Source organism: Panthera tigris, chromosome C2 (assembly GCF_018350195.1).
Source record: "Panthera tigris isolate Pti1 chromosome C2, P.tigris_Pti1_mat1.1, whole genome shotgun sequence".
Lineage (NCBI taxonomy): Eukaryota > Metazoa > Chordata > Mammalia > Carnivora > Felidae > Panthera > Panthera tigris.
Window position 1 is genome coordinate 119,169,642 of NC_056668.1, and position 17,912 is coordinate 119,187,553.

A 17,912-nucleotide genomic window follows, 5' to 3' on the forward strand; every position below is an offset into this window, starting at 1 on the left:
TAATGGAAATAAAACAAATGTTGTTTACTGTACTGGATAAATAAAATGTTGAGTTAAGGTTTGTTTGTTTTGTTTTTTCATTGACCCTGAGTGAGGACAAAGTACATTTGAGGTTATTCATAGTGAATACTGAATCATGAATTGATTAGGTTGACTGTTGTTGTTGTTGTTGTTGTTGTTGTTGTTGTTAGTTTGGAAATGGAGTTTGGGTTTTGGTTTTTTTGGGGTTTTTTTCCCCTCCAAAATTGACCAATAAATCTATTCCCTCAATAATTAACTACTCCCATCCAGACTCAGGCAATGATGTCCTAATGGTCAAATTGGTTGCTTCTGTCAGCATGGTCTTACCATAGATTCTCCTTTTGAAATGCCTTCAGGAGATTTTTCGTGTGAAATAAAATTGAATTCACCCACACGTTTTCATTAAGTGCCCCAAGAAGGAAATTATGAAGCCTGTTCATTCAGAGGAATGTTGCCACATGATATAAATAGACAAAGGAGTGCTAATCAATGCTGCTACACTGCTATGAAAGGAATCTTTTTAAAAATGCTAATAACTATCTACAATTTAAAATAAGTGAGTCTATCAGATTGTCAAGGTTTTTTTTAAATTGATAAAAACTACTTTTGGCAAGTATGTGGGGAAAGGGCACCCTCTGCATCATTATTAGAGATGCAAACTGGTATATTCTTTCTGAAGAGCAGACTGGTATTACGTTGAAAAAGAAAAATTAACGTATACCCTTCAACAGAAGTAGCTCATGTCTAGGAATTACCAAAGGAGTAATCACTCAAATGGGGAGAGCTATTGTACAAAGGTACTCAATGCAGCATTGTCTAAAGGGGAACAATCTGGAAACAACCGAATGTCCAATAATGGGTACAGTGAAATAAAATTTGGTAGGAAAATACAAAGGGATATTGTGCTGCCATTAGCACAATCCAAATCCATATCCAAGCCATATCCCAAAGGGATATTGTGCTGCTTCAGATCCTCTGTCTCCCTCTTCTACCCTTCCCCCTTTCACACATTCTCTTTCTCTCTGTCTCAGAATAAATAAATAAACATTAAAAAATGAAAAAAAATACTGTATGATCATCTTAATAGATGAAGAAAAAGCATTTGATTTTTTTAAAATATCTATTCCTAATAGATAGAATAGAAGGAATTTATTTAATCTGTTTAAAGGGTTTCTATGAATTTAGTAGCGAAATCTTGAAAGTTTTTCCTTTAAGACTGGGAATAAGACAAAGATGTTCCATCACCACTTTTATTCTGCACTGAACTGGATGTCCTGACAAGTATAATCAGACAAGAAAAAAAGATGCAAAATGTATAACAAATGGAAAGGAGAAAAAAAAATATGCTTATTTGAAAACAACATAATTGTGGAAATCCAAAAGAATCTACCAAAAAGCTATGAGAATTATTGAATAAATTTAGTAAGGCCCTGAATACAAGATTAGTAAAAAATTAATTGTATACATGTATCTAGCAACCAACAGTTAGAAAATGAACTTTGAAAGGGGTATCATTTACAACAGTAACAAAAAAAAATCTAGGAATAAACCTAACCAATAATATGTAAAAATCTTTATGCAGAAATTACTGAGAGAAATGAAAGAAAAACAAAATGCTTATAAGGATATGTGATGTTCATGGATTTAGGTTTCAATATTCTAAACATGTGCATTCTCTCCAAATTTCTCTATACATTTAATCCAATTCCAACTAAAATGCCAGTGGGTTATTGTTGTGGAAATGGACAAGTTGATCCCCAATAAGTTCAGATGGCAATGTGAGCAGGCAAAAGTATTAATTCAAAAACAAAGCAACAAAAGCCAGGTGTTGACAAGAATGTGAGCCAACAAGGACTGCTGATGGGAGGTGCAAATTGGAACTACCAACCTGGAAAACTGCTTGGTGCTGTGTCCTGACAATCCCATAGGAATGCAAACATGGATGTACAACAGCAAAATTCATCATAGCCTGAAACGGAAAACAACCCACATGTCTATCAGTAGTAGAATGAATAAATAAACTGTGGCATATTCATATAATTAAAAAAATGAGCTACTTCTATACGCAACAACATGAAGAGTCTCACAGACGTGATGTGGAGTAAAAGAGGACAAACAAATACAAAAGAATATATATTGTCTGATTCCATTCATGTGAAACTGAAGGAAAGGTCATGTGCAATGACAGAAGTGCTGATAGCAGTGCATTGGGGTGTGGAGTATAAGTGGGAAGGGAATTGAGTAATTCTGGGGTGCTGGTAATATTCTCTTCTTTAATCTTAAATTGTAAATATGTCATTTATACACTTCTAAGTGATTAAGCATAAAAAACATTTTTTAACATGCAAAAATAATCAGGAAGATTCTGAAGAAGGTAAAATATGGGAAAAATCTAGATCTATAGAATATTACAATGTATTATGGATCTACATTAATTAAAAAGAGATGGTATTAGTAGAGGAATAGATAACAATAAAAACAAAGAGCAGACCTAGAAATGGACCTAAATGGAAAATGGAACTTCTGTATAATGTGTATATAAACAGTTACTTCTAATTTTGGTCAGTGCTAGATTTCAATAAACTGAGTGACTAAATCATGTTAAAATCCTGAGTTTTCCAACAGAAGCAAATCTCCAAAACAATTAATACCATGAGTCTCCATGTAAAATGTATAGGGCAAATTCCCATTATGTCTCAACAACCAACAGAAAAAGAAAAAAACTGACTTACCAAATACTTTTTTTTCCTTTACATGTGAGGAATAGATTAAAGTTGGGGGTGGGAGCAGGGAGGAGGGGTGGGCAGGGATAACTGATTTTGTTGCTATCTGAAAAAAATCAAAAAGTTGATCACACCCTTTACTTTGTATATTGAGTCAGAGAGGTGTTTTGTTAAACTGGTACGGGATTGTAAAGGAATATACATATCATTTTAAGTGATAGAAACCTTACCTCAAACCAAAAAGTGATTTCTTGGTCTTTTTTTTTAAGTTTATTTCTTTATTTTTGAGGATGAAAGAGCATGCACAAGTTGGGGAAGGGCAGAGAGAGAGAGAGAGAGAGAGAATCCCACAGGCTCAGCACTGTCAACACAGAGCCTGATGTGAGGGTTGAACTCATAAACCTTGAGATCATGCATCACCTGAGCTGAAATCAAGAGTCGGATGCTTAACGAACTGAGTCACCCAGGCATCCCTTGTTTGTTTGTTTGTTTGTTTGTTTGTTTGTTTGTTTGTTTTTTGGGTTTTTTTTTTTTTTTACCATCAGTACTTCATTATGATGTATGTTCTAGCCAGTAAAATTTGAAAGAGTAAAAGAAACAACATGTAGGAACTGGAAAGAAAGAAACAAATTCTCATTGTTTATATGTATATGTTATCTCTGTCTACTTAGAAAACCTTAAAATTGTCTACTTCAGGTACTGAAAATACAGGGAAAAAATCATGTTTAAACTGGCATGTTGCAGAAAATTGGTAATAAATTTTTATCTTTTTGTTTCATTAAACATTGATCTACAAATTAATTTGTCATATCTTTTTTTAAATTTAAGTGCTAGTTGACATATAGTGTAATAATGATTTGAGGAGTAGAATTTAGTGATTCATCACTCGCATATAACACCCAGTGCTCATCCCAACAAATGTCCTCCATAGTGCCCATCACCCATTTAGCCCATTCCCCCACCCAACACCTCTCCAGCCACCCTCAGTTTGTTCTCTGTCTTTAAGAGTCTCTTATGGTTTGACTCCCTCTCTGTTTTTATCTTATTTTTCTTTCTGTTCCCCTATGTTCATCTGTCTTTTTAATTCAAAAGTCCAAGGATAGATTTTGCTTTGGGAGAGGTCGAACACAGATTAAGCAGTGTCATCAGGACATGGCTTCTCTTTCAGAGAGCTATTTCCCCTTAATCACAAGGTGACTAACAGCAGCTCCTGGCCTGCATCCTACTTTCTCACACAGTGAAAAGGTGGGGGTGTTTGTCCCAGCATTTCCTGCCAAGATCTCACTGTACTTCTTTGGCTCTGAATGCACCACACCTATTTCTGCACCAAACATGCTGACTAGAGAAATGCGTTGATTTGAGTGGTTTAGTCCTAAATCATATATTCTATATCTGAGTATGGAAGTGTCAGCATGTGATCTGAGAGTGGGGAAGAAGAGGGATCCCAGGGAAATCGGGGTGTGACCACCAAGAAGAAGCCAAATGGATGCTAGATGGCGAAATGTCCTCTCTACAGTACTTGGGATGGGGACAGGAGAAGAGGCTCTATGAATTTAATCTTGCATGTGCTTATTAATGTTAGAAACTGGATAGCTGCTATGAACTGAATGTTTGCGCCCCCCCCCCATCCAAATTCATATGTTGAAGTCCTACCCCCTAGTGTGGTGGTATGTACTGGTGGGGCTTGGGGAGCTGATTAGGTCATGAGGGTGGAACCTTCATGAATGAGATTCATGCATGCCCTTACAAGAAGAGACATGAGAGAGATGATCTCTTTTTCTACCATGTGAAGACACAGCAAGCAGGCTGCTATTTGCAAACCGGAGAGAGTTCTCACCAGAACCTAACTGGCTGGCACTTTGATCTTGGACTTTTCAACCTCCAGAACTGTGAGAAATAAATTTCTGTTGTTTTAACCACCCAGTATTGTATTTTGCTATGACAGACTGAGCAAATGAAGACAGTGGCCAAATCTCGGTTTCTGCAAAAGTAAAGATATGATGAAGTAGCAAAGTGCTCCCCATCCCCTTTATTTTCTCCCATGGTTTTAAGTTTTTGGTGGTTATTTGGGTGACAGTGTTTATTAAGATGAGCAGGCCTAGAATGTGAAATGAGTCCTCAGGATAATTGATGATCACTGCCACTGAAGAAAGACCATCTTGTACCACAGGAGCTGTGTCTTTTTTAATCCTTTATTTCTATTACTGGCTTTAAATAATGTTTCTGACAAGATTCTGCTTTTCTTTCTGTCAACTGTCGGTAAGCAGGTATTGGGCATTATTTGTGGGGCCGTAAATACATTACATGAAAAAATAATGAGTCCTTAAAAAGTCAAGAGAAATGCCTCCAGAGACATTTACCTAACACGGTGATTTATGTAGGTCTGAGAATGAAGTTTCAGAAACTTCCAAATGAAAATTCTGGAACATAAGCTAAAGTCTCTTCCAAATATGTGTTTGTTGTAGCCTCTGGACACATTTCCCTTTTACATCTAATGTGGAAGCTGGAGAACGTTTTTCAAGTTCAACTTAAATTGTTTAGTTAATGATCTAAGAATAACTCTTGGGAGCATCCTTCTGCATAGCATGTTATTACTCCATTCCTTTGACTGAATTTGATGTATCTATTGTGTTCTCATTGCATAAACTGATCCCTGGGATTAATCATTTTCTTTTTACCAGCTAGAAATTGTAGACATTTAATGGATATACCTACATCAGTCAATTTAATGAGTCTCATTGTCTCGGGTTTGAAATATACTGATCATCCTGATATTGAAATATAACTGACATTCATTCTTATTCCAGGTTTTCAAGTTTTCCAAGTTTGTCCCTCCTGCCTACCTGAGGAAGGCAATCTAGCTAAAACTTTTTTTGAACAGTTTTCAGGGCCTAGGAACTCAAGTGCATCTACTGAGTAATGTCAGAAGCAGCCACACCATCCTTGCAACCTTTCCTAAAGTACACCTTAAGCAGTCACTGAGTTTCAGTTTTAGAGCAAGGAATAGTCTTTCATCCTTGTAGGAACTGTTCTATGAAGGATCATGATGGTTAATATACCCAGGTATATCTCTGGCTGCCTTGTAGCTGGAAAGGAAGATGGGATGTTGACATGGCTGCCACATCTGTCCCTGGGTAGAGAGCCAGGGTAGAGTTAGAGGGCCTGACAGGGTAGTCAGGGGTCCTGCACCCACCCCTCCAGAAGCTGCACACACAGATAAAAGAGAACCATCCACTCACCAAAACAGTCACAAGATATTAAGTGGATTCAAACCTGAGTCATAATTAATGGTTTTTGGTTTCTGTTTTGTTTTCAGCTATTTGAATTTATGAACTTCCTGGCTGAGAATGTCATCTTCTGTTACATGGGCCTGGCGCTGTTCACGTTCCAGAATCATATCTTTAATGCTCTTTTTATACTCGGAGCCTTTGTATCCTTTGAAATACAGAACATGGAGTGATGAGGGAAAAGAATAAACTACTTACTTTTACTCATTCTGTTAAATTGTTAAAGTAATTTCCTCAAGTTTACTGCAAGCCTCAAATTTCTGGCAGGTACGTAATTTCTAGTTAGGAGAGAAAAGATGCTAAGAAATTCAGACCTTTATTAAGTGCTTATGGTTCAAGATAAGAAGTTTGGAAAATACTGAGAGAAATAAACGAGGAAAACTAAAGGAGAATAGAATACTCAAAAATAAATATTCAAAAGATACTTATTTTCTGAATATTCAGAGTATGTTTTTAAATTATAAATCATTTACATAAAAATATGTCAATCCACTCTTTACAGAGAAATATACTTAATCTGCAGTAGAATGTGTCAGAATATAGCCAAGATTACTAAGCTTTAGAAATATTTTCATTAGAAGATGGTAAAATCTTTTCTCCAGCGAAGACTTTGAAAATACGATACACAGAGTAAAAATCAGATGAAATTGGCATTATGGATGTGCTTTCAATGTCTTAATCATTGTGTACATGTAAGTCTATTTTAATAAGATAGCCCTTTCCTATAAGTAAAATAACATAAAATGTAGGCCTTACTTTTAATGCAGAGGACTTTGGGAGCTCTAGGCCTGGGGTAATAAGCATTCCCCAGTAGGAATGGATGTCTGTCTGAAAGGATAGTGAGGTGCTGGGGATGTCTCCAAGGACAGTCAGCAACTGTTGTCCTTCTTTCCACTTAGGAACTAGGCAGATGTCCTATCAGATCACAGGCAGGTGATCTTGACAGCCAGGAGAGCTGACCGCACTTCTGTAAGCCCTGCTCCAGCTAAGCACCTGCGTTTGCCTCTTGTCCTCTTTTCACTGAACATTCAGCTGAACTCTCCAATCTCATCCAACCCTACATCGTAGACGGTAGCTCCCTCTTCCCAAATAACTGCATCCTATTTAAGGACAAACTGGGATAGACAGACTATCAGGGCAGAAGTCCTGGGTGACAAAAGGGGAGAGATGACTCCCATCAATATTTTCCTAGATTTTAACCTACAAAGCTTGGACTTCAGCACAATACCTCCTAAAGCAGCAGCTGTATTATACATCTAGACAAGCAATTCCTCTTAAAGTCAAATCAACTAAAAGAAAAACGGAAGTGAAGCTTGCTAGATACAGGGAGTATAAACTGATGGAAAGTAAGATGGCAATCATGAGCAGAAGTACATTTATCCTTTCTAAAGTGCTGCTTGAGAAGATAATGCCACAGCCTCTGAACGGTCTCTGCCTCACATTTGGTGGCAGAGTTGAGCAAAGAGTCAGTCATCAGCAACATAAATGTGATGAGAAAATTTCCAGTGATTGAAATGGTATGGGGCTAACAATTCTAAACCAAGTAGATATTCAAAGAAAAGCAGAGTTCTCTATTATTTCTGGAAAGGAGTTGACATTTAAAGATGAGTTTTGGCAGCAAGTTGGACAAACACGTATTGACATATTTGTCCCTGTTTTCTGGGTCATAAAGTAGAGAAGCTTAAGAACGTAACAGTGACAGCTCAAGAACTGGCACCCTCAATTGTAGCATTTTCCTCAATGTTTTTCCGTGCTTATCTATAGCTGGCAATTTTTCTGGCCAGAGCCTGCAACATATACCCCCTCTCCTTCCTCCTGAATCTGGGCCGAAAACAGAAGATCCCCTGGAATTTTCAGCACATGATGATGTTTTCAGGTATGTGAACTGTTGTGTGTTAGCACTACTGTTTTCTCATACTTTTGCAGCACCTGGAAAGCAGGAGACGTAGAGACCTCCTGATTCTCTTACCCCCATGGCATCTACTACTCTTTACCCCATCATTACCTAGTGCCATGCTGGTACTCCATGAGCAACAGGGGGATTTCTCTTTCCAGAAGGAAAATAAAACTGAAGTATCTGCCAGAAACTGGCCTAGAATGGGTATTAGACATTCCCCTAACTTATTTCAGATCAATTTTCATATCAGAGAATTTGCATAGTCATTTCACAAATTGCATACTTGAAGGTAAACAGTATGTAAATGGTGCCACATTTGTCCAGTGTTAAGACTTCTCCTTAGAGGGTCGCTGGGTGGCTCAGTAGGTTAAGTGTCTGACTTCGGCTCAGGTCATGATCTCATAGTTCGTGCCTTCAAGCTCCTCATTTGGCTCTGTGCTGACAGCTCAGAGCCTGGCACCTGCTTTGGATTCTGTGTCTCCCTGTGTCTCTTTCCCTCCCCTGCTTTCTTGCTCTCTCTCTCTCTCAAAAATAAACATTAAAAAAAAAAAAATATTTCTCCTTAAAATCCCTGTTCCTTACCTATGCAAAACTCCAGGAACTTCCCATAGTTAATACACAAGTAACTCATATCTAAGTATGTTCAGTTATTAGTTGAGAAAACAGGTATTAATTGTGCACTTACCTATTGCCCAGAGCAGTTCTAAACACGGGTGTATTAACTGACAAGCTCTCTGCTCTCAAAAAGCTATGTTCTACTTATTTAAACCATACCTGAAAGTACCTTATTCCAAAAGAAAATAAACCAAATGAATTTTCTGACCCTGAACTACTCTGGGAATGGTGATTTCTTTCTGTTCAATCAATTTTCCTACCAGCAGTCTTTCCTTATTCAGAAAGCTTTTTCCTTACATGCCTTCTATGTGTGAATACACTTACATTACCCTCAGAGGCAGTTCGTGGGAATATATGTGAGAGTATAATAAACACTCTCAGAATAGAGCAAACAAATAGAATTTGGGGCATACAAGGGGATATGGAAAAACTGAGGGAAACTATCATTTATTGAATATCTACTATCTGCCGCTCACTATAGATCAGTTCTATGAAGTATATATTAAACCACTTTGTAGATGGAGAAACTGAAGTTCAGAACCTCACACAGGTTGTGTAACTTGGCCAAGGAACAAAGCATTCCTAAATCCAGGTCTGTGAGACTCCACTTTGAACCCACCCAAGTGTCTCAAAATCCACATTTTCAGAAGTAGTACTAGGAATAAAAGGCTTGTTTCACCTTCAGTTCCCTTGTAGCCTGTTCCACACAGTAAGGGGTGGGTAGTTCCCAGGTTGAGAAGGAGTTATTTAATCAAGTATGGAAAAAAAATGAAGACCCAGAGTTTAAAATTGCCCTTGTGTGGGCCTCTGACCATGCTTCGCTCCATTTCCAGATATGCCAAAGTGAAAGAGTCATAAAGAGAATAAGTTCAACTGACAGGTGATCTTTGACTTAGAACAGCAATGAACTTTGGAAATGAGTTGACTTCTATTATGGGTAAACAAAGGCAAGTTTGATCATTTGTAAATAGGAAGTCAGCACTGAGCTGCACTTTTGCAACCCAATTCTGGAGCTGGAAAGCACTTTTCCTTCCTTCCCATCAAAACATCTGTAGTTTTACTCCAGAGAATAACTACTTTGGCTTATTTTTAAAACTCAAGTATTATATTTTAAACAATGCTTTATTTTACAAAGATCACTTCTGAGAAAGGTGTGAGGTTTGGGATAGCCATGTCAGGGTGTGAAGCACCTGCCCAAATGGCCACCTGGCTTGATGATTCCTCCAGGGTTTGGCACCTGTGTTTGCTTAGCTTTAGGAGTAAAGCTGTGCTAAAAACTGAGGCCAGCAGTATGTATGACCCAGAGATGTGGGTAGGCCCAGAATTTTTTTTAAAACTCTTTTGTTTTAATTTTTTTAATGCTTATTTTTGAGAGAGACATAGATACCCTGAAAGAGCATGAGCAGGGGAGGGGCAGAGAGAGAGGGAGACACAGAATCCAAAGCAAACTCCAGGCTCTGTTCTGTCAGCACAGAGCCTGATGCAGGGCTTGAACCCATGGACCTTGAGATCATGACCTAAGCCAAAGTCGGACACTTAACCGACTGAACCACCCAGGCCCTCCTAGGAGGCCCAGAATTTGATGGTATCTTTATGATATTCTAAGGCCAGGAGTCAGCAAACTATGACCTTTGAACCAAAGCTAGCCCACACCAATTTTGTAAATAAAGTTGAAACACAGCTACACTTTTTTGTTTATATACTGTCTTGTCTGTTTTTGCATTATAAAGGCAGAGTTGACTTGTTGCCACAGAAACCGCATGGCCCACAAAACATAAAATATTTACTATCTGGCCTTGTTCTAAAGCATCTTCACCCTCTAGGGGGACAACAATAACCCCCATGACATAAAGGGAGTTGATATTATTAGTTTAATTCAGGAGAATGCCAATCAGCTAGTTCCAATTATCAAAAAGACTATCATGCCAAATTTTTAGGACACTTACTGTACATGATTATAATCCAGAGACTGACACCCATTGTCTTCCACACTGAGCATCTGTGTCATCTGCTGAGCATCAGTCACTCACTGTTAGCAGTTTAGCAGCTTGACCTCAAAGTCAAAGTGGGCTTCTTTTTATAAATTTGACTAGATTTTTGTTTTGTATGCTGTTCACATTGAAGTGAATCTGAACAACAAAGAGATTGGGTTACTTATTCTATTTTTAATGCCATTTTAATTACAAGTTAATAATATTGATGATATTCGCAATATGATGGGAAAAGCATTGGATTTTCCACTAAAAAGCTATCTTCCTAGCTTTAAAATGAAGAAATTGCAATGTTATATGGTTACATAATGGAATCATAGATATTCAACTCAAAAGTCACTGTAAGGGTGCCTGGATGGCTTAGTAGGTCTGACTTTGATTCAGGTCGTGACCTCACAAGTTTGTGAGTTCGAGCCTCACATTGGGCTCTCTGCTCTCAGTGCATAACTCGCTTCGGATCCTCTGACTCCATCTTTCTCCACCCCTCCCCCACTCATGTGCTGTCTTTCTCTCTCTTCTCTCACTCTCTTTCTCTCTCAAAAATAAATACAAACATTTTTTAAAAAGTCACTCTAACCTTTCTAAGACCTTTTAGGAGCAATGAGTTGAGACTCAGATATAGACCAAGGTAGGATAGGCATTATTAGTCTCTTGCAGATTAAAAAGAGAGAGAGACAGAGTGAGTGAGACATAGAGAGATTGGTTATCTTGCCCACAATCTCACAACCAATTAGAAATGAAAATGAGACTTGAACCCAAGCCTCTTGACTTCAAATTTAGAGCCTTCTCACCCGCATGACACTACTTCAGATTTACCCTCAAGTTCAAGAGAATTAAAACCAGGCCCTTCCTAACATAGGCCAATCCCAACATGTCTAACATGTCTCTCATGCAAACCCAGTCATTGACCATTTTACAACAAATCAAACATTTGGGTGACACCCTTCCCAACCATCAGTTCAAGTTGTACACTGTGCCTACTGACCCCCATTGGAGTGTAGGAAGCATCAGGTGAGTTCACCATGTGCAGGGCAGTATTTGTCTTCAGAAAAGAATGTTCCAGACTCAGCTTTGATTTTCTGTGTGAATTTTGACATGTTCTGCCTTCACTCAGGATCTAACATTTTAAATGTATTTGCCAGGAAATAAATAATTTAAGAGGTCAACTTAAGGTAACATAAGCCAGAGGAGGAGGTAAAGAAGCAGATCATGTAACACACTGTCTAGCATTTTGGGGGCATATGACAACAACACCCAGAAACCAGAAGAAAAAGCCAGTCCCTTTAAAGAATATTTGCTTTAGGGGAACCTGGATGGCTCAGTCAGTTAAGCATCTGACTCTTGATTTCAGCTCAGATCATGATCTCAGGGTTTGTGAGACTGAGCCCCACATCAGGCTCTGCACACTGATTGTGGAGCCTGCTTGGGAATCTCTCACTCCCTCTCTCTCTTGCCCTCCCCTGCTCTCTCTCTCTCTCTCTCTCAAAAAATAAAATAATAAAAAAATTTAAAAATATTTGCTTTATAATATAGCCTAATGTTCTTAACTATGCCTAGAGTAGTTTGAGTTACCCAATAAGAAGTATGGCTTTAGTAGCCCTCTGGCAGAATCCAGTTGTCCATACTCCAAAAATACATTTATTTGGAGCCTTTCTTTACATAGTTCAGAACATTTTTCAGAGTCCTGTAGAGATTGTAAACAATGACCCTTTATCTAAAATGGGGTGTGGATTTATTTACACATTTACTCATTCACAGTCTCCAACTATTCATTCAGCAGACATTCAATGACACATTCTTGGGTAGGTATTTAGGAACAAACACAGAGATATGGACCCTGCCCTTAAGAGACTTGCAGCCTAGAGAGAGCTTGGCTTTGTGTGGACTAAATTTGGTTCACTAAGACAGTGCACCTCAGGTGGTTCAAAACTCAGTCAACGGGCACCTGGGTGGCTCAGTCAATTAAGTATCCGACTCTTGATTTTGCCTCAGGTAATGATCTCGCAGTTTGTGAGTTCAAGTCCCATATCGAGCTCTGTGCTGACGGCGCAGAGCCTGCTTGGGATTCTCTCTCTCTCTACTCTCTCTCTCTCTCTCTGTCCCTACCCCTGCTCATGCTCTCTCTCTCTCCAAATAAATAAATAAACTTAAAATATATTCAAAACCCAGTCGATCAGAACAAGAACTTTGTCTTAATTGATTACACCTATCATCTAATAAATCTCTTCTATCATCTTTACCCTCACCTTATGCATACCCTTTTGGCACTGGGCAGGAGGATAGCTGGCAATGCCTGCCTAACAGAAGTGGATTCACTTGTAAAGCCAAGGAAGCTTATGCCTCAGGCTTCCTCATTCACACGGGCCCCTTCCAAGATCCTGGAGGGGCCCTGGAAGTGTATCTGATGGTATATAAAGTTGGTAAAAGATTTTTTTTTGTATTATTTTTCTTAAAGAGGGTGCCCCAGATATATAAATTTCCCCTGGAGGTGAAAGTTTACAAAGGGATCCCACTATTTATCACCCATCTCCTGGCAGTGAGTGGGGCCTGCAGTGAGCATTGAAACAAGGGCTTGGTGCCGAGTAGATTGCAGTGTTTTTGAGTAAAGCTCACATTGTTCATGGGTGACAGTGCTACTGCCGTCTCCACCCCAGCCTCCACCTTTTGCCACTACAGCCAGTGAAACTGAGTGAAGCAACTGTCAGAACCCAGATTGAATTCCTCACCTGGCACAGACTAGTAATCTACACACACAAAGACTTGGAACCTGAAAATGAGGAATAGCCTCAAGTTCAGTAGTGGTCTGTCTGCCTTGGAAAGCTTTCAGTGATGCAGATTCTCTTTCTGGTAGCTAGGTTGCAGTTTAGAGTCAATTGGAGGAAGTTTACCCTGAGACATTTTTGAGGCCTTCTTTAAATTCAAGGCCAGGAGTTCGGAACTGCTTTGGTGTATCGTGTGACACCCAGCACAAAGGGCTTAAGAGGAACACTAAGCTCTCCTGAAACTGTTCCTGGTGCCCTGGAGCACAGCCCTAGTTAATGCCAGGAGTGAGCTGCCCCGCCCCAGCTCTCAGTTCCCTTGAAACCAAAGAGGCAGAGTTCTGTGGTTTAAATTAAAGGAGGAGATGTGCTTCGCACAAATTAGCTTTCCTATTGATGTGGTGCATATTACAAAGATCAGGCCTCTTGTTTTAATTCAAATCCATGTGCTACAATTTTTATTTAATTTAAAACTAAATAAGAGCCGGGAGTTGCTGGAAGGAGGGGAAATGCCAAGCCCAAGTGAGCCCTGGCAGCCCTCCTGAAACCACTGACTTGGAGACTGTGGCCTGCTGGGCTGCAGAGCCTCTGTGCAGAGCCGCTGTGCTCGTCTGAATGGGAGGAAGGCCTGGAAGTGCCTGAGCAGGGTGAAGGAGCCTGACAACAGGTCAGAGAACATGCTTCTCGTTTGTCCATTTCTGCTCCTCTTGGGAGAGACATTGGAACCCTGATGTGCGTTACTGCATAAACTAGGAAGAATTTTAACCAGGACAGTGTGGCCAGAGTGTACCGATATAATATAAAACCTCTTCCATAAGCTCATACTGCCATGAAGACAGCAGCACTAGCGTCCCCAGGCTCTGCTGCTTAATGTTGTTGTTGCTCATTTGGTTGTCCACCAGCACTCTTTATTAGCCTCCGAATGGCTGCCGGCATCAAAGGATTAAGAGAAAGTCATGGAAGAAAAACTTAAATTAAGAAAATTTTTCCATTAGCATTCATCTTTCCCCCTCAATGGTAAAAAGACCGCCACTGTTATTCAAGTGTTAGGGAACACTATGGCCAGCAGCTCACAGAACAGCAGTATTCTACAGAAGGACAACTTAAGAACCACTGGCGAGGTGGAGAAGACCACCTTTCCCCATGTCGTTTTGGTGAGCCATTAGTCAGTCATGCCATGGTCAGAGCCAATTTGAGACTGACTCAGAAGTGGCCTTACCCAGCTGACATATCAACTGCAGCCAGGAAGAAAACAAGAGGAATTCATGAAAGTAAAGAGCAAAAGTCATTGTCTCAGCAATGCTTAGGAACAAGAATCTGTGTCTGTTACTACCTGAGCTAATGGAACTCCATTAAGCTACCAGGACTGCCTCACGACAATTAACAGCCATCGTGTAAAGGGACACTCCCATGTTCTTGATCCTTGATAACCAAAAGTGCACTCCTCAGACCAGCGTTAACATCACTAGAGAGTTCCTTAGAAATACTGAGGCCAAACCTGCCTTCTAATAAGATCTCCAGGTAGGTCATGTGCATGTGAAAGTTTGAGTAGCACATCCCAGAACATAATCACAATTCATGGTTTTCTGTTCTGAACCTTTCTTCAATCTATTCCTTCTACCTTATTCTGTTTTGCCTTAGACCCTCCTAGATGCCAGTCTTCTCGTTCTTCCTTTTGCCGTCTGATCAGCATTAACAATGTTTACCCAGTTACTGAGTTTCTTCCACTTCCTTGAGCTTGCTGAAGTCTTTCCCCCTACTCACTCAGGCTTTCCCTCTGCTCAAAACCCTTGCCATACCCATGCACCTTCACTCTTTTATTCAACTAATTTCTTTTTTTCTTCAGATCTTGACTTAGACGTCACTTGCTATAGGAAGCCTCGATAACTCCATCTGGGTTGGTGCCTCTCATCTGTTTCCAGAGCACCCAATACTTCTCCTCTCCTGGTACCCTTCACATTCTATCATGAATTTTTGCTTGCCTGTTTGCAATCCCTTCTATGCTAGAAGGTTTATAAACCCACATCAGCACTCAGCACATTAGATGAAATGGAGTACCCCTCCACAAATAATTGGTAGATAAATAAGCAAATAAATGAACAACCTACAACATGTTCTACCCAACTAAAATTGTACATTACACTAAAATGACCACTTAAGGACTATCCATTCCTGTTCTGTCAGCCCTAGGAACTCCTAATTCCAGAATTGGTCCATAGGAACCTCTCAGACCAAGCTTACCTGGTTCCACAGGTAGGAGCCAAGCAACGATAATTTTAAGGAAAGAGATCAACAACTAAAACGTTTCGTTTTTTAAGTGAAAGAAAATACTTTCACCCTTCACTGAGTGTTGATAACAGTAAACATTGTTAATACTTCACAAAAGTACCGTTTGGATCTGAGAGTATTTTTCAAATCTTTGCCTGCTTTATGTTGGAGGGATGTGTTTGTTTTTCCATTAAAAAACTTAGATCTTTCAGGACACCTGGGTGGCTCAGCTAGTTGAGAGTTGGACTTTGGCTCACGTCATGATCTTGCAGTTCATGAGTTCAAGTCCCACATCAGGCTCTGTGCCGACAGCTCGGAGCCTGGAGCCCACTTCTGATTCTGTGTCTCCCTCTCTCTCTGTCCCTCCCCCGCTCATGCTCTATCTCTTTCTCAAAAATAAACATTTTTTAAAGAGAATTGTTTTAAATGAAAAATAAAATAAAATAACTAAGATCTCATTAAAAACCCTGAGACTTACATGAGCCAGGTGATTTGAATCAAGATCAGGCTGACTCTAACTTCAGCTTGGGAAAAGATTTCTTTAAATGCATATACAAGGATTATTTGAGAGTCTGAGCCATCTAAGCAACAGGCTCTTTCTTACCTTGCCTCTTCCCTTCTTCATAATTCCAGAGAGACAGACTGGATGTGGTCAAGCATTCCTTGCCAGGCCTACCTCTTTGCAGTCCCCTCACTCAGAGTCGTGTTCTCTCACCGTCCCATGCTATATATCTTTCCTTCCCTGGCCATTTCTTGTGCAATTAATTAGGCCACTATTTCTCCCTTACCAGTGTATGGAATTAACTATCTGCAGCATAGGCTCAGAACTTTTTCTTCATTAGAGGAGATGAACTTCCACTGAGCCCTCATCTCTCACTGTGGCCTGGGGTAGGCATTAGTGAGCAAAGTAGACAACTGACATAGGTCTTCTGAGGTCTTCAAATGGGACAGAATTAACCAGCTTATGCAGGAAATGAGACATGAAAAGTGTTTTAACCAGTGTATCAAGCAGTCACAGAAAAAGTCACCTTGAATAAGAAATAACCATGAGCACCATTGCTGTGACAGAGTAGACAGATATAGTAGGCCCATATGAATTTCAGATGTCATTAAATCCTCATAGCTTCAAAGGCTGAGAAGCGTTTATTTTGGTTATGATAAATTCAGAACATCTGAGAACTAGTTTAGACCTGTGGCCAGCCCCATAGAGTTGTTTTCTCCTATTATTAGGTCAAAACTTCACTTAGCTCCAAAATAAATTTATAATAAAAATTACCAGCTCTTGAATTTTAAGCAACAAATTAGATTCTGCCATTTGGCACACCACAATATTTTCTGAATATAAACTGCTGTTTTGGTGAAGTGCACTGAGCTCAGGCTTTCAAGCAGGCTCAGCCACACAGAGCTATATGATTAACCCTCTCCAAATTTCAGCTCCCTTGGCTGTAAAATAGGATAATAATACTTACCTTAGATGTTCAATGTTGAAAATAGAACTATAAAATATATTTAAAATGCCTGGCATGGAACTGCCACCTAGGAAATACTCAACGGGTGGGAGTTTCTATCACTTTCTTTAACTACCACAGATGAGACAGCCATTAGTGCTTTACAGAGACATGATTCATATAAACTCACAACTGCTCTCTGGAAAACCTCCTATCAGAGACTGAGGTTTTCATTCCAGAAAATAGGCTTGACTATCATATCGCTGCCAAAGATACCATCTCAGGCCAGTGTGAAGTGTTAGTGACACACTCATGGAAGACAAGGACTCCTCTTTCCTTCCTTCCCTTCATTTAAGGACAGTTGTTGACATTCTGCCTTTCTTTCTAGCAGTGACTCACTCCTGGCACTAAATACATAAGTCAAAATGCTATAACTCCATGTACCAGTTTTTATGAGAAAAATGTGGTGTAGCCCACTCTGGGACAAACTGACCCATGCATAATGTCACAGTCTACTTAGACATTTATTGAGTGTGCGAAAGAGGCAAGATCTTGTAGGTAACCCAATCATCCTATCTAGTGAGAGAGTGCAGCCAACAGGAGCATGCCAGCCCCTGAAAGCCACTGAGTGATGAAAGGAGACAATCCAGAGTGCCTGTCACCTCTCCCTGTTTCAAGGATAAGATTCTAGGATACAGAAAAAGAAATAATTTTATCATTTAATTCAGGAAATTTCTGTGTACGTTTCAGTTTTTCAGGATGTCCAGAATTCAGAAATATCACAAATATCTGATAATTTTAACCAAATTAACCTGTCCATTGAGGCAAACAAATAATCTACTTTATTTTCCCCCATTTTCTGCCTGAATTTGCTTACTAACTGCTTGCTTGTTTGGTTATAAT

At 39.5% G+C, this 17,912-nt stretch overlaps 1 protein-coding gene across 21 annotated transcripts in view; it reads left to right on the forward strand.

Moving 5' to 3' along the window:
• Window positions 1–17,912, forward strand: part of SLC9A9 (solute carrier family 9 member A9) — a 763,188-nt gene that overhangs the window by 452,319 nt on the left and 292,957 nt on the right. For all 21 annotated transcript variants that reach the window (XR_006222104.1, XR_006222105.1, XR_006222099.1 and 18 more), the window contains 2 exons: window positions 6,061–6,174; window positions 7,796–7,907. Coding sequence is in view for 13 of the 21 variants with exons in the window: in XM_042998717.1 (XP_042854651.1) it covers window positions 6,061–6,174; window positions 7,796–7,907 (226 nt within the window). In the remaining 8 variants the exon portion in view is untranslated. The remainder of the gene's footprint in view (window positions 1–6,060; window positions 6,175–7,795; window positions 7,908–17,912) is intronic.